Source organism: Capricornis sumatraensis, chromosome 10 (assembly GCF_032405125.1).
Source record: "Capricornis sumatraensis isolate serow.1 chromosome 10, serow.2, whole genome shotgun sequence".
NCBI classification, from domain to species: Eukaryota; Metazoa; Chordata; class Mammalia; order Artiodactyla; family Bovidae; genus Capricornis; species Capricornis sumatraensis.
The window spans coordinates 9902257-9925998 of record NC_091078.1 but is presented as its reverse complement, the minus strand read 5'-3'; the positions used below and the strand labels follow the sequence as shown (position 1 = coordinate 9925998).

The 23742-nt window shown below is 44.6% G+C and overlaps 1 protein-coding gene across 2 annotated transcripts in view; it reads right to left on the bottom strand.

Annotated features, from left to right (window-relative positions):
• The window catches only part of MAT1A (methionine adenosyltransferase 1A), a 28816-nt gene extending 5723 nt beyond the window's left edge, over nt 1-23093 (bottom strand). The window contains exons 1-5 of one of the 2 annotated variants that reach the window (XM_068981897.1): nt 22988-23093; nt 5861-5938; nt 4954-5076; nt 2029-2141; nt 1549-1692 (exon numbers count right to left, since the gene is read on the bottom strand). In XM_068981897.1, the coding sequence (XP_068837998.1) occupies nt 1549-1692; nt 2029-2141; nt 4954-5076; nt 5861-5938; nt 22988-23018 (489 nt within the window). In that variant the 5' untranslated portion in view covers nt 23019-23093. Of the gene's footprint in view, nt 1-1548; nt 1693-2028; nt 2142-4953; nt 5077-5860; nt 5939-9592; nt 9877-22987 lie in introns of those variants that run through there. The other variant, XM_068981896.1, reaches the window with a different exon arrangement.
• Between the last annotated feature and the right edge of the window lie 649 nt (nt 23094-23742).

Sequence of the window (23742 nt, the reverse complement as noted above, 5' to 3'; positions counted from 1 at the left end):
ACTTCCCAGTGTGGGGGTCACGTGGATAACACCTGAAGTCCCAAGGGCTTCCTTTAGGCCACAGAGACACTCTGTTGCTCCAGGTACAGCCAATATGCAGCCTCCACCATGGGCAGCCTGACCCTTGGGGAGTACCGAGACAGAGTCACAAGCACCGTGCTGAACGATAAAACCACACGAGCCAAATTCCAAGGGCAGGATAAGAAGACGTCCCATTCGAGAGTGATCAGGGGAGACCAGAAGGAGGCGGGAGCCAGGCTGGCCACTGAAGGACAGGTGGGGACCAGAGAAAGATCCCAAGGAAAGTGAGGGGTGAGAGCACAGGTGTGAAGGACTGAGAAACGAAGGGAACGTGAGTGAAAGCATAAGGATTAAGCAAAGACTGGGGGGTGGGGATCGAGGAAGGTAAAGCTGGAAGACCTTTAAATGCCTGCTTTAAATGCCAGAATAACAAGTGGGTACTCCTCTCGCCTCCAATAGGAAGTAGAAAGTTGTAGATGGTTCTGAGCAGGTATAAGGAAATTAAAAGCGAAGTCCAAAGCAAATTAACTGAAGTTTCCAGACAGAGAGAGTCTTTAGGAGGACACAGTAAAGCCTGGCCTGGGAAAGGGGGCCGGAGAAGAAGGGATGTTCTAGAGGGACAAGTGTAACTCAGACCCAGTGGAGACAGAGAGGGCCGGGGAAAGGTGGGCTCCACGAAACCCCTTCAGCTGAGGAGCACTCCTGGGGCCCACGTGTTTGCAAGAGGAGTGAGAATTGGGGGCTGGTGATTCAGACAGACCTGCAGGTAGAAGACTTGGAAGCCAAGCGTGCAGACGTGAAAATAACCCACAAGTGTGGGTAGCAGGAAAGAGAAGGTAGAAGGAAGTGTCCAGACCCCACTGGAGTGCGGAAGTAGAGTTGGGAAAGGAGCTCCGAGGAAAGGGGCCATCAGGGTTGTCAGGATGTGGAGAGTGAAGGCAGACAGAGGCCTCAGCATGTGCCAGCACATGCATTACCGCCAGCTCTCACATCCGGACTCAGTGCGCATTTCATCACGGCAGGGAACACGGGGTCAGGGCCACTGGCAACAGAGCATCAGGATCAGCAAAGGTAAATCCTTTCTATAAGAAGCAAAGCAAAAGGGCTGCAGCAAGCTACAGACAGCACCTGTTCATGGGGTTTTCAAGCTTTGCTTAAGACACGGAGACCTGACAGGCAGTGGCCAAAAGTCTGAAACCAGTTAGGAAGGTGTGCGGCAGGAACTGGGGAATCATATTACTAGAGTAAACATACGCTAAGAAGTCCCGCCCCCCAAAAATCTAGAACTGTTCATTTTTCTGTGTTTAAAACTTTTTCATACTAAAATGTTGGCGGATCAGGGGAGAAAAGAAAAGATTTATCTGGAGCAGAAGATTTTTCAAATAAATAGTTCTTTTCAGATTCAACATTTCTTTGAGTGCCCAGAGAGAACATTTTGATCTTAACATATGACCAGAATCAAGAGGAAGGGGTTAGTTTGAGGTGCATTTCTGGAGCCCTGCAGGGGCTCAGAGAGCAGGGGCTCACCTGTGTCTTGGAGTCAGGCCGCAGCCAGGGGAGCTGCCCTGAGCGCCGCAGCTCTGCCATGCGGGCGTTGAGTCTGTGCGCCAGCATGATGGTGAGGGGCATGCACTCTTCCGTCTCATCCGTGGCATAACCAAACATCAGGCCCTGTAGCAGACACCCATTTCAGGCTACAGGTGACAACTCTCTTCAGATCTAAAGCCCCACTGGTCCTCCACCCTTCCAGGCATATGACTTTTTATACTGGGTATTTGTGGAGGGGAAGACAGGGTCCCCAAACCCAACACTCTAGGTAGGGAGACAGGCCACACCAGGCATTCCCAACCCATCCTGCCCTCCAGAAAGGCTGTGTGACTCCAGACAGGGGGCGGGGGAGCTCTGCCCACAGCGCACTCAGTCTATTACCCACGAACAGCCAGCCCTGTGACACAGAGCACACTGCCCTGCAGTTCTGATGTGGCGCCCACGCTAGTGTTTAGTGACCTGATCGCCGGCACCGACATCCTCTTCATTTCTGTCCAGGTGGACACACTGGGCGATATCCGGGGACTGCTGCTCCAAAGCCACCAGCACGTTGCAGGTCTTGAAGTCAAAGCCTGGACACAAGGAGAGCAGGCCTAAGCTGAGGGAGGCTGGAGCTCCTGGGGGCTGCTTGGCACCCAAGAGGGCATTTAGTGTTGGGGTGGGTGGTCTCTGCCATCAGTCTGGGCTCAGAACTGAGGCCTAGGATGGGGAATGTCAGTATCCTTCTCATCCTATCACATGGAACTCTTTAGTCAAAAAAAAAAAAAAAAAAAAACCTCCACTGTGTATTAAACTACACCTCAATTAAAAATATATACCCTACACAGAACGGTGGTATGAAAACCAGATAACAGCTACGGCTGCTCTGGTAGAAGGGCGGTGGATGACCAAGGGCCTGGCCCCTTAGGCTCTCCCCGAGGTTGAAAATCACTGCACTAAGTGAATACCAAGAGACTTCCAACACTGCCTGTCAGAGCCCAAGTATCAGAAATATACACCAAACCCAAGTATCAAATATACTGAACAATAAATAGGTGCATGGGGGCCATCCAGAGACACTCCCGAGTCAGAGTGCCCCGAGCCCGAGGTGCGCACAGGGCCTGGAGCAAAGTGGGAAAAACCACACCTCTGGAGGCTGAGGCCCCTGCCAGCCTACCCCCAAAGCTCAAGCACAGAGATGGAGCTAAGTCCCCTCCTCCTGCCTGGCCCAGGCTGGGGACTGTGGGTTGGGGCCTGGGACACAGACATCTTGGGTAGCAGCAGCTCAGGCCAAGAAGCCCCATGAGGGTACCACTAGGCAGACTGCACACTCTTCCCAAATTGGTTTTCCCCATCTTGCTGGGCTCAGCTACAGGATGGGTATGAATGAGGAGCAAAAATGCACAGAGATTGCACCACAAAGTCAAGTGTCAGTGACACACTGACTGTCACCCTCTTCCAATCTGTTCTCCTACCCATGCGGCCAGAATGGGCTTACGAAAACAAATAAAACCACAAAAATACCCCTAGGTTCAACCTGTTATTTACCTACAAGCTTCAAGTGAAGACCTGCCACCAAAGGCAGTAAACTGGAATCTGCTCAGCTCCAGCCAGGCTTTCCCAGCTGAGCCCTCAACCGAAGTGAACTCAGGTTTAGCGTAAACACAACCTCCTTTTCCACCTCCACAAGGACCCTCTGCCTAGAAAGCTCCTCCTCTGACCCCCGTCCCCCTCCACAAGTCCATCCAGCTCTCAGTAAACATCCCTGAGCGGCCCCCACCCCAGCTCTTCCGTGCACACTCTGCTGCTGACTCGCTGCCGAGCATCTCGTACCGCATCACACTTGATGCCAGGCAGTGCCTCTGCTCAGGAGTGCCAGGCCACCTTGACCTCTGCAGCCCCTATTCCTAGTGAAGGCTTCTGAATACACATACCAGGGAACAGCCTTCAGCTGCCAAGGGCTCACCAAATCCCCATTTCACCTTACACTCCCTGTCTAAAGAATAAATCTCGGTGCTGAGACGGAATGAAAGGCTCCAAGTCACTTGGGGAAACAGTTCAGGGCACTAAGGGGAGAGGAGGAGGGCTTAGAAAGGTCAACTCTGCAGCGAAGAGCAGTGGGAGCCTCTAGCCTGGGGGCCTTGTGACTGCAGGCCAGCCCGCAGCCTGCCGGTCCCCTTGGTGCAGGCGTGCTGACAAGAAGAGCTGGGCCCACTCCCACTTCTCTCTTCTAGGGGAAGTAACACCCCTGGGAAACTACTTTCCTACTACCTAATGCAGAACAAAGTTTGCTCTTGGATAAGTAAATAATAAGTTGGCTCTTCTTGGCAGAACAGGGTGAAGGGTTGCAAGGTAACGTGGCAGGGAGCTGCTGTTCTGGGACAATATGCCTGCTCCGTGAACACCCTTTGTGCTGGCTGGGAGAAGCAACCTGTACTCACTGGTTTCTTCTTCCCAGAGGTTCTTGATATGTCCGCAAAATTTCTGTATGCTCAACTGAGTCCTTTGGGCAAGCCAGCAGGTAGGTGGCCGCACCGAGCTTCTATGTGTCTGTGCCTTCACACAGAGAGGGCCTCTCTCACAATAAAGACGTGTGCATGTCACAGCAGCCTGCCCTGACCCACAAAGATGCCACATATCACCCCAAACAACCAATAAATAGACCAGTGTACCCCAGTCCTAGAATTGGGCCCTCATGCCCTGTCCTTTGACGCCCTCCAGGCTGGGCTCCTTCCCAGCCTGCCTGTTCCTACCGTGCAGGGATCTGCTTCAGGGCCCTCAGTTCTCTCACCCCCACCTCATCACAGGGCTCCTCCTCAACTCCAGCCAGTGCCTGGGCCTCTTCCTGGGGTTGCAGGCTCCCACACTGCCTGGCACTGGAGCCACCCTGGGCCAGCCTCTCCTCCACCTGCTTTCGGCACCTGTACTGGACTGAGTCACCTTCTTCTCTATGTGGGAAAGAGTAGCCTAGCTTAGCAGAAAGCACGGAGTCCCAACTGGGGATAGCCACTTACTGACTGTGCCACCTATATGAGTTATTGACATCTCTAAGCCTCAGTTTTCTCATCTGCATCATAGGGAGTGGAGCAGAGTTCCTCCAACAACACACACACACACGCACACACACACACACGCACAGATCTGCCCCAGCGCCCGGCAGACAACACGTCCCCAAGAGAGGGCAGCCCCTTGGACCCAGAGCTTCTTCTTCTTCTAAGAAGTCAGGACTGTAAACAAGACCAGAGTCAGCAACGGATGGACAAGGGCCAGTCTGCCTGGGCTGCCATGCTGTTGCCAGAGCTTGCGAGCCCTGGACCCTGGCAAGTGGGCCCAGAAGGAGAGACATTTGCTCTTCCAGGAGATGGGGAGCCTCAGGTGGGCCCCGTCCCAGGGACCCGGCCTCACCCTTGGCAGAGTCGTCGTAGCCGATGTGCTTGATGGCCTCCCGCACCACACGCTGGTAGTCCACCATGGCCACGGAGGTGATCTCCCCGCACAGAAGCACCATGCCCGTCTTGCACACCGTCTCTGAAGGAAAGAGACAGACTAGTGGCCACGTGCTGGCTAAGGGGACCTCTCAGAGTGCTGACAGAGACCCGCACAAGAGACCACACAGGGAATGGACTCCAGAAGGACCATCACGGTGATAACAGGCAGTACAGCCCAGCACAAGTTCTGACCGTCTTCACAGGCGTTCAGAGACCTGCACTTTGGAAAGAATTGGGCACACGAATTCCAAGTTTCTATACCACGCACTTACTACTTGCCCAATCCTGAACTGCTTGTTCAGCCTCGGCTGTTGGATGGAAATAATCCTAAGACTGCTGTGTGCATTGCAATGAGACAATGGCTGCAAGTAGTCATAAAAAATGCAGCCAGCATACATGAGGCCTCTTTTGCCCCCTTACAGCTAAAGCGCCACTGCAGGCTTTAGGGTATGGGGTCCTGAGCACAGAGTCAAGGCAAGTTATTTATAAACACGTCAGGGTGAAGTTCACCCTTAGAGGGACATGGGTCCCTACAGTGCTCAGTCTGAGGGCTAGGGTGGCGCTGGAGAGGGAAGGGTGGGTCTGAGCATCGGACAAAACAAGCTGCTGACTGTGAGGAGAGTGGGGCTCTGGTCTCCACACTATGACCCCTAGCCCATGACCTTGCCCAAGGGATACCCAAGATCCCCTCTGTAAAGTTGAAGAGACTAGTCCTATCACCCCGGGGCCCTCTAGGCCCTGAAGTCCCCGGTTCCCTGCTGTGCCGAGGGCTTCAACCTGGGCACAGGTTTCGAGTTGAGCCGGAAGGGCCAGGCATCTCTTACCACAGGCCACCTTGGCATTGGGGTCCTGCTTGAGGTGGGCATCCAGCACTGCATCACTGATCTGGTCGCAGATCTTATCTGGACAAGAGGGAACATGAGCAAAATTCACAGACATGTCAAGCCTAAAAACTGAAATGTTAACACAATTAGATATTTTGCCAATTTACACATCAAGTCTACCCAAGAGGACACTTTTAAAGCATAAGAAATTGTAAATTTTTGGAATTTTTATTTCTTCCCACTTTTGCCTTAATTTTGGATGATGTATATTATATAAAGTCATAGAATTTCCTAAAAGAAAAGTATATTCCAAAGCCAGTTACAGGAGTCTAAAGTAATTCACATATACACACACGTATATTCTTCCAATCAAAAAGTATCTCATTCATAGAAAACTAGATTTATAGGAATATCTAACTATATCTAAATAAATAATAGAGACAGATGTGCAAGGAACTAAGATACACACACAGAAATATCTCATTCCTCAGCATATTTCCTTAAATTCTAACATCAAGAAAAATCCTAGAAACAGAATTTAAAACACTAATGGCATCAGTGAGATTAGGCGCCGACGGGTAGAAGAGGCCAGAACAGGTAGAGGCTTGTATTGCTGGTTCCACCAGTTAGAGTGCGCTGTGCATAAAGCCACGCCCACTTCCATGACTCCAGCTCTAAGAATCCTGCAAGAGAACCTCTACAAATCACGGCCACTGCTGTTTTGCTGAACACTTCCACAAGCTGCTCTGAGATCCTCCCCACCATCATTCAGCCTCCTGAAGGCCTGATGTCCCAGCAGCGGGGTCTGATCTGCTCATCAAGGTGGGACTGACAAAAGTTCAACATGGGCTGGTACTTCATCTTGTTCTTCTATGATTTGCCTTAAATATTCCTCATGGTCGATGGGATTTCCCTAGTGATCCAGTAGTTAAGAATCCGCCAATTGATGCAGGGGACGTAGGTTCAGTCCCTGGTCCAGGAAGATGTCACATGCTGGAGCAAGCCGGGTGTGGCCACTGCTGAGCCCCTGTGCCTAGAGCCCGTGCTCCACAACAAGAGAAACCACCACAATGAGAAGTCCGCACACTGCAGCTAGAGAGTAGCCCCCTCTCACTGCACCTAGACAAAAACCATGCACAGCAACGAAGACCCAGTGCAGCCAAAATAAATAATTTAAAAAAAGACTCCTCATGGTCGAGCATGTAGACACTGGAGAAATCCACTCTTGCTCTGGAGTTATGTGTACTGCCAATGTTTACAAACTCAGAAATAAAAGTGACGTCTATTTGCACATATTACATCTTGTTTAGTGTTCAAAATACCTACAGAGTCCACTCTTAGTAAGTTAATAAGATTTTTCCCAGACTTATTGGAGTATAATTGATATATAAAAATTTGCATATAATTAATGTATGTAAATTTGGCAAGTTTGGTCATATGTACATACTTGTGTTATCATCACCACAATTAAGATTTAATATACAACCATCACCTCTCAAATTTCCTTGTGTCCCTTTTGTCATTTTATAAGTTTTTAAATTAAGAAGGCAGGCCCAGAATCAAGCATTTCTGATTTTGAAAGTACATATGAAATTCTGTAGTTAAAATGTTAATCTGAAGGTTAATTCTCTAATCTTTCCTTCAGAAGCTGCTACTAAATATATATTTGAGTTTTTCCATCTCCCTGCTGATCCTGGTTATAAATCAAGGTTTGCCTGAGTTCATGCCCCTGCAACCACCTACCAGTAAAGGCCTCCTACTGCTCAACTATCACTTTAGACCCAGCCATCAGGACTCCTAGGAGCCACTCACATGCTGATCATGGGCGACTCTGCTCACTCAGAGGACACAGGTCACATTTTCCAGTGCACACAGGGAAATGGGGTAGGGATATTAGGGATAAACTGGAGTTGAGCAAGGGTACTAAGATAGCTGCGTAGATTAAGATAATGCCTTAGGAGGGCCTTTCTCAACTGTGTAAGGCTTTCAAATTTTCTATCAATATCACTTAGTAGCCTTAAGATAGCTAATAGTTTTCTTGGAAGTTGAAAAGGAAGCATTAATCTTATCTTTCTGATGGAGAGGAATTCAGCACTGGAATGACAAGAAGAAAACCACCAAGAAATCTGTTTTACATGGACAGCTAATGTACAGTGGTAAGCTAAATCAGACAACTGAAGCGCTGCCATTAAGCAGACAAAATAGTCAACTGAATAGAATTTCCATTTTCTGTCCACTGAGCACATAGCTGTGTGTACAATGGGACCACTGGCCACTGTTTGTGAAAAAGCACCCTCTTCCTCCACATGGAGCAACTTCTATATATGGCCATTTTCTGACCTGTAGATGGCCTTAATAAGTCATGGAGCTGTCCAGAATACACCAGACACGGCAGAGAATCTGAGGCTATGAGTAAAGTAACCCTAGGAGTTTATAAAGTCATGCAGAATGAAAGATGCTATTTACATTGAAATGAGCTAAGCTACAAACAACATTCAGTTTAAGCCAAGATTTCTCAGCAGCACTATTGACATTTTGGGCTGGAAAATTTCTTTGCTGTGGGGGATGGTCTTGTGTTTAGAAGCACACCTGGCCTCTCTCCACTAACTGCCAGTATCAGGCCATGCCTCGACCCCCTGGAATAGCTGTAACAACCAAAAAATGTTTCCAGATATTACAAAACGCCCTTAGGGGAAAAGGGTTGCAAAACTTTCCCCAGTTGAGAACCAGTGGCTAAAGCATATGGAAGGGGGCAGCGCACTGAGATATCTAAAGCTGAGTTACAAGGTATAAAAATTAGAGCTCTTTGAGAAATAGCAAGGATGAGGAAGATGAAAAAAAGTTAAACTCGATGATGATAAGTCACCAAAAAGTTTAAATACTCTGGTGAATTTTGAAGAGGTGCTTAAAAGCATAAATCAGTGTGTCTGGCCCCCAGGGTTCTCCTAGATCAGTGGTCCGCAGAGTGTGGCTCCCACATCAGCAGTGTCAGCATTGCCTGGGAACTTCTTCAGAACACAGATTCTTGAGCCTCACCCAAGACGTATTAAATCAGGAACTCTGGGGGTGGGGCCAGCACTCTGTGTTCTAACAAGCCCACTGGGTGATGGTGAGGCACCCTGAAGTCTGAGAACCACTGTCCCAGAAACTGGAGGCTCCCATCGTGGTCCTCACGGAAGCCTCTCTCATTTCTCCACATCACACTTTTTAGAGATCACAAAAAATAAATGCTGGGATTTTCTTGCAGGACCTAGAGATCTGTCTCAGCCCCTATTAGAATGCACTGCTGTTCATTTCTAAACTCTACATGCTTTACATTCAAAACTTAGTGACCCGTGGACTTGTTTGTGGGAACATTCTCTGTTGACTTAAGCTGCTCATTGATTAAAAAAAAAGCTTTACCAGAAAACAAAACAAAACTCTGTATAAAGTGAATACCTGATGATACATTCTACACACATAATATGTTTATCCAAGCAACCATATATTCTCTATTGTAGCCCCAAGGAAACGCTGGTGGTGGGCAGCAGCACAGACCCTTGGCTTCATTAACTTACAATCTATTATTTGCATAACAAGTGACTGTTTTACAAAACTGCAATAAAATAAAAAAGATTGCATATTGCTCTTCTTGAGATCCTTGATAGTAATTTATGCACATTGTTTTCCAGGCCTTTAGTAACAGCCCCCTACCGTGTATAGGTTGCCATCTGTCCAAGACCACCTACTCACCCGGGTGCCCCTCTCCTACAGATTCCGATGTGAACATGAATGCTCCTTCCTCACTTAGAGAATGATCACACAGGCCATCCACTGGTCCATTCATCTCTTCACACTTCTCCACTCAGCTTCTTCGAGGTAACAATTTTAATGTTGGGACCTGGCCTAAGGTTTTTTTAATTTTCCTCCTTTAAACCCAACAGGCTCGTCTTTGGCAGAGCCACCGGGCTCACTTCTGCCTAAGTGCCCACAAGCACGTGAGAGTAAAGGTGCGGATGGGCGAAGAGGAGGGACTGGAGAGGGGTGTGTCACTCCCTCTGACTGGCCAGAGCTTGCTCCTGAGGGACTCCTATATATGGAAAAGTGAAAGTACCTCAATAGTCATGTGAGAAAACTGGAGGAGTCCATTTTCTGGGAGAGGGGGTCTTCTTACCTTGTGGAATTTTAGCCCTCAGCTCTCATCTCCCAAGCCCTAAGCGTGTGATCAATGTATGGCAAAGAAGGCTGCATAGACTCTGCAGAACTGAAGCTCCTCTGGGACTCTGCCTTAGCTCTGCAGCTCATCTCCTCAGTGCTCCAAAGCTAACATCCCACGTAGGAGGTGGGGGTCTGTGGTTGCCCAGGGATACAAATAGGAAGTAAGAAACTCCTTCCCAGGGAGACGGTTTAGGCTGAGATCACAGCACAGGGTGGCTGGCCGTCGCTTCTGTGTTCCCGGCCTCCTCCGCCCACATACCTTGTCTGGATTGGGCTTGTCCCCTTCTTCTACCTTCTCAGAACAGAGCATGCACCTGTATTCTGAGCCAGTTTAGACATTCAACAATAGATTCATTTAGAGAAAAAGCTTTTGAGCCCACTTTTTTTCTGCTAATAGAAATCACATAAACTGTCAACTTCTCTAAGATGCTGGCAGTCACATTAACAAGCAAGATGTTAAAAAATATCTAGATAGGCTATGGAGAACAATGATTTTTGGGAAAAAAAAATCCTGAGAGGCAGATTCATTATAGGGAAATTATCAGACTCCAGTTTCCCAAAGCTTCCATATGATAAACTAAGCATTTACACATTAGGTCCTATACACTTGAGAAACATCCTTCTGGCAAGATCTGCATTATTTTTGCTTTGACCAAGAAAATAAGTAGGATTATATACTGAACCAATTCTTGCATTAAATGCCAGCATCTTTTACTTCACTCTCTCCAGCTCTCAGGTCTAACTGCATCCTTTGACCCAAGGAACAAAAGGGAATTGAAAGCACAGAGAGTGAGAATGGGTGGAGAAACTGGTTCCCACTAGAATGCAATAAAACGTAATCAACCAAAACCTCATGCACCAAACATTGCTCTGTGGGAAGCAAAGAGTAGAACACGGTTGTATGAACTAATAATTCTGGCAACCGAATTCCCTCTTTACTTAGAAGATGAACATTAAAAAAAATTTTTCCAGTGCTCCAAATTCTAAGTTTTCCAACTGGTCAAGAGTGGCAGTACTACCCCTCCACGGTCAACAGTGGCAGTACTATCCCTCCATATTAAAGTCACCCCTGCTGGGACAAAATAAGAGATTTTATATATACACGTTCAATCAGAGGCATTTCACAAAGAGGGAGCTGGAATGCTCAGTCACAAGATTGCAGAACGTCCAAAGGGGAAAAGGCCGCTGGAAAGGAATGGAAAACTAGGAATCAATATAGGGACTTTAGACAACATGGCCTTGTCCCTGTCAACACACAGGAATCCTGTTTGCACTTAAAATATTTCAACATCATTGTCCCTTTGTAAATTTCTTCTGGGTACATTGGTTTCAAACCTGGAGGCGATATGAGCTAATGTTTAATGCAAGCTGTAGACCTGGATTACACTAGCAGTTAACAACTATAGTCATTATGTTCTTTTTTCTTTTTTTCCTTTGTTGGCAAAGTGATGACTCTGCATTTTATTTTTTCATTTAAATTTATTTATTTTAATTGGAGGCTAATTACAATATTGTATTGGTTTTGCCAAACATCAACATGAATCCGCCATGGGTGTACACGTGTTCCCCATCCTGAACCCCCCTCCCACGCTTTAAGAACAAGGTGTGCATCCAGATCCCTAGAGCTAGCAAGAAGTCAGAAAACAAAGCAGGCTAACTGCCCTCTGAACTCCAAAATGAATAACAGCATCATGGGGTAAAAAGGCAGGGGGTGGCTGAGGGGGAGTGAACGGAAGTGGAAGGGACAATGTCCTGTCCAGAGAAGTAGCACTTCAGAAACATATGCAGGAGGCTTCTGCAGCCTGGACACAGATTCACAGGGAGGGAGGGATCTGGAAGGCACCTAGTTGAGAATCCACTTTATATGAGTCTCATATGACATTCCTACTAAATACTAGGCCACCATATGCTCTTTCAGCAGATGAATGTTAACAAAAAGTGCACAGAACACAGTGGTTAGGAGTATAGGCTTCAGGGCTGGGGTCCTGTTTGCCTCTAATCCTCTATGCACCCTGGGGTGGGTTTCTTACCCTCTTAAGGGTGCTGTTTCCTCATCTTTTAAAGGGGGTTAAATAATTACCTACCTCATAGCATTGTTGTCAGAACTATACGAGATCACATGGGCATGTTAAGTACCAAGCATACTGCTAGCACATAATAAGGATGTGATAAAATATTACCTAAGCGCCTTATAGGGGCTTCCCAGGAGGCATCAGCAGGTTCAACCCCTGGGTCAGAAAGAACCCCTGGAGTAGAAGTGGCAACCCACTCTAGTATTCTTGCCTGGGAAATCCCATGGACAGAGGAGCCTGGTGGACTGACTACAGTTCATGGGGCTGCAGGGTGACACAACTGAGTGAGCACACAAGCACCTTATATGTTTATGTACATGATTTTCTCCTGGAAAAAGAGTAGATAGCTATATGTATGTTATTTGCATCTTGTTATTTCTTTTCGACAATATACTTTTGTCCTCTTTTTACATCTCATTTTTAGCACTTGACTAGTATCCCACATGAGGCTATAAAATACATTATTTAACCAGTCAGCTCCCAGTGGCTGGATATTTTCAACTTCTCTAATTATTTAATGTCACCATGATGCTGCAGAGAAAATATTAATCATTGGCATGCTTTTAAAAAGAAGACAAAATGCAAGGCCCTGGTAACACTGAGCTAGATCAAAGATTTCCCTTTTGCAATAAATTTTACCCAGTTAGCGACTGAGAAACTTCCCTTTCACTTTTCACTTTCATGCATTGGAGATGGAAATGGCAACCCACTCCAGTGTTCTTGCCTGGAGAATCCCAGGGACTGGGGAGCCTGGTGGGCTGCTGTCTATGGGGTCGCACAGAGTCGGACATGACTGAGGCGACTTAGCAGCAGCAGCAGCAGCAGCAGCAGCAGAGAACAGAAACAGCTCTGCAACCAAGAGTCAAAATAGCAGCATCAATCTGTCCTTTGCAGATGGAACTGGCAGATATTAGCAACAATGTAATTATCTAGAAAGCTGAACCCACAAGAACTACATAGCCCTAATCTACCATCATAAACTCAAATTAAAGCCTCCGTTATGCACAGACTGTCCCATTCTCCCTTACACATGAATTGTCCTAATGTCCCCCAACCCAGCCCCACTGATTACCTATGCCCAATACAGTGTGTCAAAGGCCCAAAGTTGATCTCATTTCCATGCAACAACCTTCAACTCTAAAGCTTTGCTGACAAACCTCTGAAGAAACTTGGCTTTGAAAATACCACTTTCAGCTAGATTTACCCCTGCTGCTGCTGCTAAGTCGCTTCAGTCGTGTCCAACTCTGTGCGACCCCACAGACGGCAGCCCACCAGGCTCCGCTGGCCCTGGGATTTTCCAGGCAAGAACACTGGAGTGGGTTGCCATTTCCTTCTCCAATGCATGAACGTGAAAAGTGAAAGTGATTTACCCCTGAGGAATCTCTAAATGTCAAAAATAACAAGGGGAAGACCATGTATTATCTTCTGGGGCTGAACTTCAGGCTTCTCAAGACAGGAAGGTGAGGGTAAGGCAGAGTTACAGATGCCCTAATAAGCACTGAAGAATATCCTAAGTCGGAGACAATCCGCAAAGACTGGGAGGGCATTTTTCTATTTTCTAGGATCCTGGTATATAAGGAATCTCTGTCAAAACAATGGCCAGCCACCAAGCTAATGAAACACAGACTTCACACAGGACAAAAGTGCAGAACACAAAATAGTTCAGGAAAACATGAAACAGCGACCCAACAAATGGCAACAGCAAGTGCAGGGAGAGGAGAAGATCTTTTTCCAGAGTTGTCACATTATAACATTAAAAAATGTCCATTTTCCAATAAAAATTTACTAGGCACAAAAAGAAACAAAAAAGTATAGCCCTTGTGCAATGGGGGGAAAAAGAAACGAATAGAAACTGCCTTTGAGGAAGCACCTGCATTGTACTTACTCATACTTACTGGAACAAAGACTTAAAATGAACTGTCTTATATATTCTCAAAGATACAAAGAAACCATAGATGAAAAACATTAAAGGAAGTCAGCATAGTGTCTCACCAAATAGAGAATATCAATAAAGTGACAAAATTTTAAAAATAAACCTAGTGGGAATTTTGGAGCTCAAAAGTATAACAACGGAAATTAAAAATTCATTAGAGGGGTTCAGCAGCACATTTAGGCAGACAAAAGAGTCAGTGAATATGAAGATAAGCCAATTCAGTTCAGTTCAGTTGCTCAGTCCTGTCCGACGCTTTGCGACCCCATGAATCACAGCATGCCAGGCCTCCCTGTCCATCACCAACTCCCAGAGTTTACTCAGACTCACGTCCATCAAGTCGGTGGTGCCATCCAGCCATCTCATCCTCTGTTGTCCCCTTCTCCTCCTCTCCCCAAATCCTTCCCAGCATCAGGGTCTTTTCCAGTGAGTCAACTCTTTGCATGAGGTGGCCAAAGTATTGGAGTTTCAGCCTCAGCATCAGTCCTTCCAATGAACACCCAGGACTGATCTCCTTTAGGATGGACTGGTTGGATCTCCTTGCAGTCCAAGGGACTCTCAAGAGTTCTCTAACACCACAGTTCAAACACATTGATTCTTTGGCACGCAGCCTTCTTCACAGTCCAACTCTCACATCCATACATGACTACTAGAAAAACCATAGCCTTGACTAGACCGACCTTCGGTAGCAAACTAATGTCTCTGCTTTTCAATATGCTATCTAGGTTGGTCATAACTTTTCTTCCAAGGAGTAAGCGTCTTTTAATTTCATGGCTGCAATCACCATCTGCAGTGATTTTGGAGCCCGGAAAAATAAAGTCTGACACTGTTTTCACTGTTTTCCCATCTATTTCCCATGAAGTGATGGGACCAGATGCCATGATCTTCGTTTTCTGAATGTTAAGCTTTAAGCCAACTTTTTCACTCTCCTCTTTCTCTTTCATCAAGAGGCTTTTTAGTTCCTCTTCACTTTCTGCCATAAGGGTGGTATCATCTGCATATCTGAGGTTATTGATATTTCTCCCAGCAATCTTGATTCCAGCTTTTGTTTCTTCCAGTCCAGCGTTTCTCATATGTACTCTGCATATCAGTTAAATAAGCAGGGTGACAATATACAGCCTTGACGTACTCCTTTTCCTATTTGGAACCAGTCTGTTGTTCCATGTTCAGTTCTAACTGTTGCTTTCTGACCTGCATATAGGTTTCTCAAGAGGCAGGTCAGGTGGTCTGGTATTCCCATCTCTCTCAGAATTTTCCACAGTTTATTGTGATCCACACAGTCAAAGGCTTTGGCATAGTCAATAAAGCAGAAGTAGATGTTTTTCTGGAACTCTCTTGCTTTTTCCATGATCCAGCGGATGTTGGCAATTTGATCTCTGGTTCCTCTGCCTTTTCTAAAACCAGCTTGAACATCAGGGAGTTCACAGTTCATGTATTGCTGAAGCCTGGCTTGGAGAAGTTTGAGCATTACTTTACTAGCGTGTGAGATGAGTGCAATTGTGTGGTAGTTTGAGCATTTTTTGGCATTGCCTTTCCAAAATATACAGGGCAAAACTGACATAATTAAAGGTAGAAGGTAGAAATAGTTGGAGATTTCAACTATTTGAAGTATTCATTTTTAATAATATGTAGAGTAACTAAACAGAAGATCAATACAGAAAGAGAGGACTTGAAGAACACTGTAGACCAACTAGACCTAACTAATGTACATGGAAAAGTCCATTTGAAAGTAGAATATAGATTATTCTCAAGTGAACATGGAATATTCTCTGGAGTAGACCATGTGTTAGGTGACAGAACTTTCAATGCATCTGAAAAGACTGAAATCACACAAGGAATCTTTTTTGACTACAATGGAATGAAGAGAGACATCAGTAACAGAAGGAAGCTAGGAAATTCACCAAAACATGAGAATTAACCTGCACAATCTTGAATAAAAATGAATCAAAAAAAATTACATATGAAATTAAAACATACTCTGACGTGAAGGAAAATTAACATTACAGAATTTGTTATGCAGCCAAAAGCAGTGCTCAGAGTGAAATGTATAATTTTAAATGCTTATATATATATTTTTTTAAAGATCCCAAGCCAATAACTTAATTTTACACCTTGAAAATCTAGGGGAAAATAGCACATTAGACCCAAATCTAGCAGAGGAATAACATAACGGGGATTAGAACAGAGATAAATGAAAGAGAGAACAGGAACACAAAATAGAATCAACAAAAAGTTGGTTCTTTCAAAAAAATCAAAATTGATAAACATTTAGCTCAATGGACCAAAAGACACCAAAGAGAGAAGACTGGAGTTTTTAAAAGCAGAAATAAAGTTGGTGACATTAGTACAGACCTTATGGAAGTGAAAAGGACTATAAGAGCATACAAGAACTGTAACCAAATTAGATAACTGGAAGAAGTAAGCAAATTTCTTGAAACACAAACAAAATTGACTTAAAAAGAAATAGAACATCTGAAGGAAAAAAAACTTAACAAGAGATTGATTGCCAATCAAAAACCTTCCAATAAAGAAAACCCCAGATCCAGACGATTTCACTGTTGAAGTTCCCCAAATACTTAAAGGATACTTAACACCAATCCTTCCCAAATTCTTCCAAAATATAAAAGAGGAGGCAATACTTCCTAACTCATTCTATCTGGCCAACATTACACTGATACCAAGACAAACTAAGATATCAGAAGAGAAGAAAACCATAGACCAACATCCCTTATGAATATGGATGAATGAGTCTTAGCAAAACACTAGCAAACATGTTTCAGCAACATATTAAGAGAAAGATACATCATTACCAAAGTTGATTTACCTAGAAATGCAAGGGTGGTTAAATATGAAAATCAGTGTAATACACTATAGTGCTAGAATGAAGGGGAAAAAACACATAATCATCTCATTTGATGCAGAAAAAGGACTTGAAAAATCAAAGTGATAAAAATATTCAACAAATTTGGAGTATAAGGAACTTCCTCAACATGATAAATAGCATTTTTGGAAAACCTACAGCTCACATTATACTCAATGGTAAATAACTCAAAGCTTCCCCCCGCCCCAAGATAAGAAACAAGAGAAGGATACCCATTTTCACCACTTTTATTCAACAATGCACTGGAAATTCTAGTCAGAGCAAATGGGCAAGAAAAAATAAACAAATAAAAGGCACTGAAACTGCAGAGGAAGAATAAAACTGTCTCTATTTACAGATGACATCACCTTGTATACGGAAAATTTAAAGAATCCACACAAAAGTACACTATTAGGGCTTATACACCAATTCAGCAAAACTTTGGGGTATATAATAAACACAAAAATCAGTTATTTCTATATACTATCAATGAATAACATGAAAAGGAAATTAAGAAAATGATTCCATTTACAATAGCATCAGAAATAATAAAATAAAAATTTAACAGGGTTCAAGGTTTTACAGTGGAAAACTACTAAAAATTTCTGAAATAAATTTAAATGGAAACACATCCCATATTTATGACTTTGAAAACAAATCATTAAGATGGCAATAGAACCCAAAACAATCTACAGATTCAATGCAATCTCTGTCAAAATCCCAGAGGCATCTATTGCAGAATTATAAAGGCTTATATTAAAATTAATACAGAATTGAAAAAGATCTCAAATAGCCAAACAATCTTGAAAAAGAAAAATGAGGTCGGAGGACACAAACACATTTTCCAATTTCAGCTACAGAAGCTACAGTAATGAAAACAGTGTCTGATACTGGCATAAACAAAATGTTTCCAAAACTAGAAAGCAATACATCATTCCCAAACTTCTGGGCTGTTTTAGGTTCGTTTCTCATAGAGAAATAAAAGCAAAACGTTTCAGATTAAATGGTGCTGTGGGGTTCTAATTATAGCGCTCAACCATAGTAGGCCTTCCAAAAAAAAAATATAAGTTGAGTTTTATTCTGGTGTAATTTATGGTAGCTGCGGGAAAATTTCAGAAAATACAGAAAAGAAAAATAATATATTATATCCTTCCATTCATAGATTGATGAGCATGATTAATATGTTGGCATATTTTCTCCTGAAGGAAATATATCCATGTATCTCTATAGTATAGTCCCCTGTATGTGTTACTTAGATTAAAAATCTGAGAGTTAATTAAACCTTCTGAGTCCTAGTTCCAGATGAGATGGGGAAGGACAATAAGCAGGCTCTTCCCTGTCTCTCTCACTGAATGCAGCTATAACATCTTCACAGAATACATGAAGTAGCTATCTGAGGATTCTGCAAAATAAACAGTAGTAGACAGATAGGGGAAGAGACCAAAATTCAAAGTATCACGGAAAAGGCAGGGAGGTTCCCTGGTTTTCACCGCTCCTGTATCTTGGCCCCAAGGCAGCACAAAACTCAGGAGTGGGTGTCGGGGTGCACACAGAGAAAGCTCTGGAAGAGGCCCTTTTATTGACTCAAGAGCAGGAAAAGGGATTCCTAAGTTGAGACAGTGGAGGGAAATCGTTTGTACTTCTTTTCCTTTTTCCATTCTCTGGAGCCCCTGCCCCTAGACAATTCCAGGGTGACAAAATTAGCAGCTGGGCCTGTAGGCACCTAAAATCCTGAAGGAGGGGAAATTTCTCTCCAAATGGAGGAGCTGTAATCCCAAGAAAGTGGGACCAATCCCTGTCGTTTTTTCTTAGGCACCTAGCTAAATCCCAGGTGCAGGCTTAGCCATACAAAGCGTACAGCAGAGCAGGGCAACTAAAAGCCAGTTTTCTGCACAACAGATTAAAAGGACAGGCCCAGAGTGGGGAAAAAACTGGAAGGATCACAGAGGGAAGAGCGCGAGAAAGAGCTCCAGTAACACTGTAAGATGCTAATAATAGGGGAATGGGGATTCAGCGTATACAGAAACTCTGTACTAACTCTGCAATAATTTTGTAAATCAAGAAGAGTTCTAAACATTTTTAAAAATTGAAAATTCACCTCAGCTCCTTCACCCCTATATTCATTCACATGACTCACTGAATTATTTACCGAGCACCTACTATGTCATGCTTCAGATACTGCTCTAGTCTCTGGAAATACAACCAGCAAAACAAAACCCAGCATGACTCCTGACATCAAGGAGCTGACAGTGCAGCAGAAAGCAAAAGAAATAACACGAAGGCATTGTCAAGCCGCAGAAAAAAGTGTCACCACTTTCGAAATTACAAATTATCTTCTTGAGAAAAACCTGTGAGGGCTTCCCTGGTGGTGCAGCGGTTGAGTCCGCCTCACAATGCAGGGGACATGGGTTCAATCCCTTATCCAGGAAGATCTCACATGCCTCGGGGCAGCTCAGCCCATGCGCCACAGCTATTGAGCCTGCACGCTCTAGAGCCCGCGCTCCGCAGCAAGAGAAGCCAGCACAACCAGAGGCTTATGCACTCCAGCTAGAGCTTAGCCCCCGCTGGCCACAACCAGAGAGGACCCACAGACAGATGAAAACCCAGCACAGCCAAATATAGCCAACTAAATACATAAAATTATTTAAAAAACACAAGAGGAAGAAAACTCTTTGAGAAGTTAAAGGCCCAGACTGAAGACCATACAACCTGACAATTGACAGCCAAGGAGCAAGAATTCCAAAGAAGAGGAAGAGGCCGCTCTGGAGCTAAATCTCTAGCAGCCCCTGGCCTTAGCAGGAATAATTCCTCTGAGTTTAAGTTTACACCGGAAGATCAGGCTAGCTGTCATCTCTCCGTAAGCCAGTCTGTGCAGAGGGACAAGACGTGGATAGGAAGCTGCATGCCCTGATGGGCTGCCGTCTCAGCAGTGGTAGGAAGGGAGCAGGGTAGCTGCCAGGACAGGCTCCCCCAGGCTGCCCAGGGACCCACGCATCTACCATTTTTCCCCGTTCATATATGACTGCTAGGCGTTCATTCTGTGAATATGAACTAAATGCCTACTCCATATCAGGAATAGAGCAGGCCCTCCTGAATATTCCAGGCAACACCGGGAGAAAATGTTCCAGGCACTGGGAAGATCATTTACAGAGACCCACAGCTAGAGAGAGTATGAGGCCTTTGTGATATTTCAAGTTATTTGGTGAGGCTGGGATATGGGCTGGGGAAATGCCAGAGAGAAGACTAGATGTGGTGGCAGGGGCTAGATCACGAAGAGCTCTGTTCCTGTAAGGAGTCTAGACTTTTTCCTGGTTACAAAGGGAAGTTGATGAAGGGCTTCAAGCCTGTGCCTGGAAATGAGAAAGTAACACTGAAACATATACATTATTACTACATGTGAATTAGATAGCCAGTGGAAATTTGCTGTATGAAACAGAGAGCTCAACTCCCGTGCTCTGTGGCAACCTACAGGGGTGGAATGGGGTAGGAGGTGGGAGGGAGGTTCAGGAGGGAGTGGACATTCTTATGCCTATGACAGATTCTTGTTGATATATGGCAGAAGCCAACACAATATTGTAAAGCAATTATCTTCCAGTTAAAAATAAATTTAAATTAAAAAAAAAAAGATGTGCATGGATGAGACTTTCTATGGAAACCATTTTGCCAGCTGCTGCTACTGTTTTATGCCCACCCAAGGGGACAACAGAGGATGAGACGGTTGGATGGCATCACCGACTCAATGGACTTGAGTTGGGGTAACCTCCGGAAGTTGGTGATGGACAGGGAGGCCTGGCGTGCTGCGGTTCATGGGGTCGCAAAGAGCTGGACACGACTTAGCAACTGAACTGACTAAACTGAACTAGAGCTGTCTGTCCCAGAGGCAGAGAGATTACTTGGCATAGGTAGAAAGCAGAAGTGGGATTTGATACCTCATTGGACGTAGGAAGCAAAAAGGTGGGAGGATTCAGGGATCACTTCCAAGTGACTGACCTGGGTGAACACACGGGATGCCACAGCAGAGAGACAATGACAGTAAATACCAACGCAGGGTGTTCTCAGGATGAACTAGATCCTGCCAGGAGGCGAGTGAGTGCTGACGCTCTGGGGAGGACTGCGCGCTCTCAGGGACTTGCGCCAGCCTCCTACCCTGCAAATATGCCAGCACTGCCTGTTACGCACATTCCCCATGTCTTACTCAACGGGTCAGGTTGTGTTAAATGAGCCTCCAGAAAACTGAAAGTCTTTACAGACATAAAGTATTAAGATAATCCCATACTCTGATCAATAAAGCCATTTCTACAAGAATTTCTATAAGCATGTGATTCTATATTTAAAAACTAATATTCTGAAGGTTACTGTTATCATGAAATAAACACTACTCATTTTACATAAGCAAGCACACTTGCCAAGGTAAATACATAACTGAAGTGAAAACGGAGCCAGCACGGGTATGTTTAATGTCAGCCAGTAATTTCGGAGGAAAAAGCAGGAAGATGGGTGGGACGGAAGAGCAGCATGGGATTGGCCCACTGATCTCCCAACATAGAGATGTCTCGCTCGAGGGAAGGAAGGGGCGGGTTACAGAGGCCCAGTTGTTAGACAGGGAATCACAAATCCCGTGCGCTCCTATGGAGCCCTCTACTCAGCTAAAAATTGCTTTGCTGTAGATGATTTAGCATTTTTAAAGTAGAAAAATAATGAGTCAAATCTAAGAATCAATTCACAGCAATCAATATGAATGTTAAATATACTATACATGATTTCAAGAAATTAGCCATCCCCTCTCAACTCTAAACTGAGAAGTTAGCTAAGATGTATCTAGACATCTGTCAGCATAGGCTAAGGACCCTAAGGACTACAGACTACATGTATGCATATAACTTCCATTTTGATTAAAATCAGCATGGCTGTAGTCAGTCATTATAAATAAGTTCTATTTTAAAAATTGCAGGTTATCCCAACTGACCTTAGAAATTTAAAATATCATGTCCTTCCCTCTAAACTCATCAATACTGGTAGGAAATCGGCAAAGTGTGTGGATTGACAGTGACCTGACCTCAGTCCACAATTTACTTAATGGGGTTAAATCGCTGACCTACAGTTTCACAACACAGCCAAAGAGTATGGAAAAGAATGAAGCTGTCACTTTTCCCCCAGAATACAGTTTCTTTGCTAAACAAATCTCCATCCCCAAAACCTAAACACTTTAGAGGCAAAAACTGTAGAAAAAGAAAATCACAGTCATTAAGTCATCTGGCTTTAGTGTCTCTCAATATTCTGTCTTTCCCTTATTTACTCTGAAGTGAAGTGTTAGTCACTCAGTCGTGCCTAACTCTTTGCGACTCCATGAACTGCAGCCCACCAGGCTCCTCTGTCCATGGAATTTTCCAGGCAAGGATACTGTAGTGGGTTGCCATTTCCTCCTCCAGGGGATCTTCCTGACCTAGGGATCGAACCTAGGTCTCCTGCATAGGCAGGCAGATTCTTCACTGACTGAGCTACAAGGAAAGCCCTTATTTACTCTAGAAAATATTTTTATATAACTGAACAGTGTTGTTGAGATCTAAATATTTTAAATGAAATAAGAAACTAAAATAATTATTTAGTTAATTTAGGCCTCCCATCCAAAAGTAAATAAAGTTGGATCAGAAGTATTTCATGTTTGGGAATGTCTACAAAACTGTCTTATTTGGGGGGCTGAGGACAGATTCTAAAAACCTATTTGGAAAAGCAACACACACCTAAGTGGAAGCAGCCTTCCATTCCTACTGTCTCTGATGTAAATATTCCATATTAATAAATATATACAGAAAGTCTTGCAGTTTACAAAGCACTCCTGTAAATGTCAGCTCTCACAGTAACTGAGCAGGCTGCCATCCCCATTTAACAGAGGAGGAAGTCCAGGGAGATTCCATGATTTAGTTTGGGCCACACAACTGCTAAGTGACACCACGCTCAAACTCAGTCCTTCCAACTATAAGTATTCTCTCCTTTACCCACACTGTGTTGCCTATTAAAAGTGCTTCAACTCTTCCCTAATTCAAGATAATAAAAAAGTAAGTACTCACAAAGTTGTGGTTGTTTATTTATGCCTCTCATAGCCTCAGGTGCAGAAAGTTTGCCATTGAATGCTCCAGAATTATACCCAAAGGGTCCTTGGACGATGAAACAAACACATCTCTAATTCCACTGCTCAGCATGATCTGCTTTCACTGGCTTCTGAGACAGAAGGATCACCTGTACTGCAGCACCACATCCAGTGACTCACCAGACACCATAATGGACAAGTGACACTGCTCAGCCCAGGCTCTGAACCTGCAGCAGAGGGCCTACCACCCACCTCGCCCACCACCACTGCCCAGCCTCCACCACCCTCCTTGAAACTGCGGCACTACTGCTCAGCCCTCAAACTCCTCCAGCCACCCATGTGTCTACCAAACCTCTCCAGTCCATGACCCCACACACACGCCTTCTGAGTCTACCTTGGACCTTTGTTATTCACTGCAGTTCCTTCATGAGCAGCCTCAGCATCACCTGCCCACTTGTTAGAAATCCAAAATGTTAGGGCTCCACCCTAGACTCGGAAATTAGAATCTATGCTTTAACAAAATCCCGCCAGTGTGGCTGAGTCCCTTTCCTGTCTACCTGAGGCTATCACAACATTGTTAACTCGCTATACTCCAGTAAAAAATTAGAAGTTCAAAAAAGTTAAAAAAAATAAAAATTTTTAAAAGAAATTAAAATTTGAGAAGCACTACCCTAGGAAAAAAGGTCAAAGGATGTGAAACTCCTCCTGTCTAGTTGCCACCCCATGCAGTCTTTG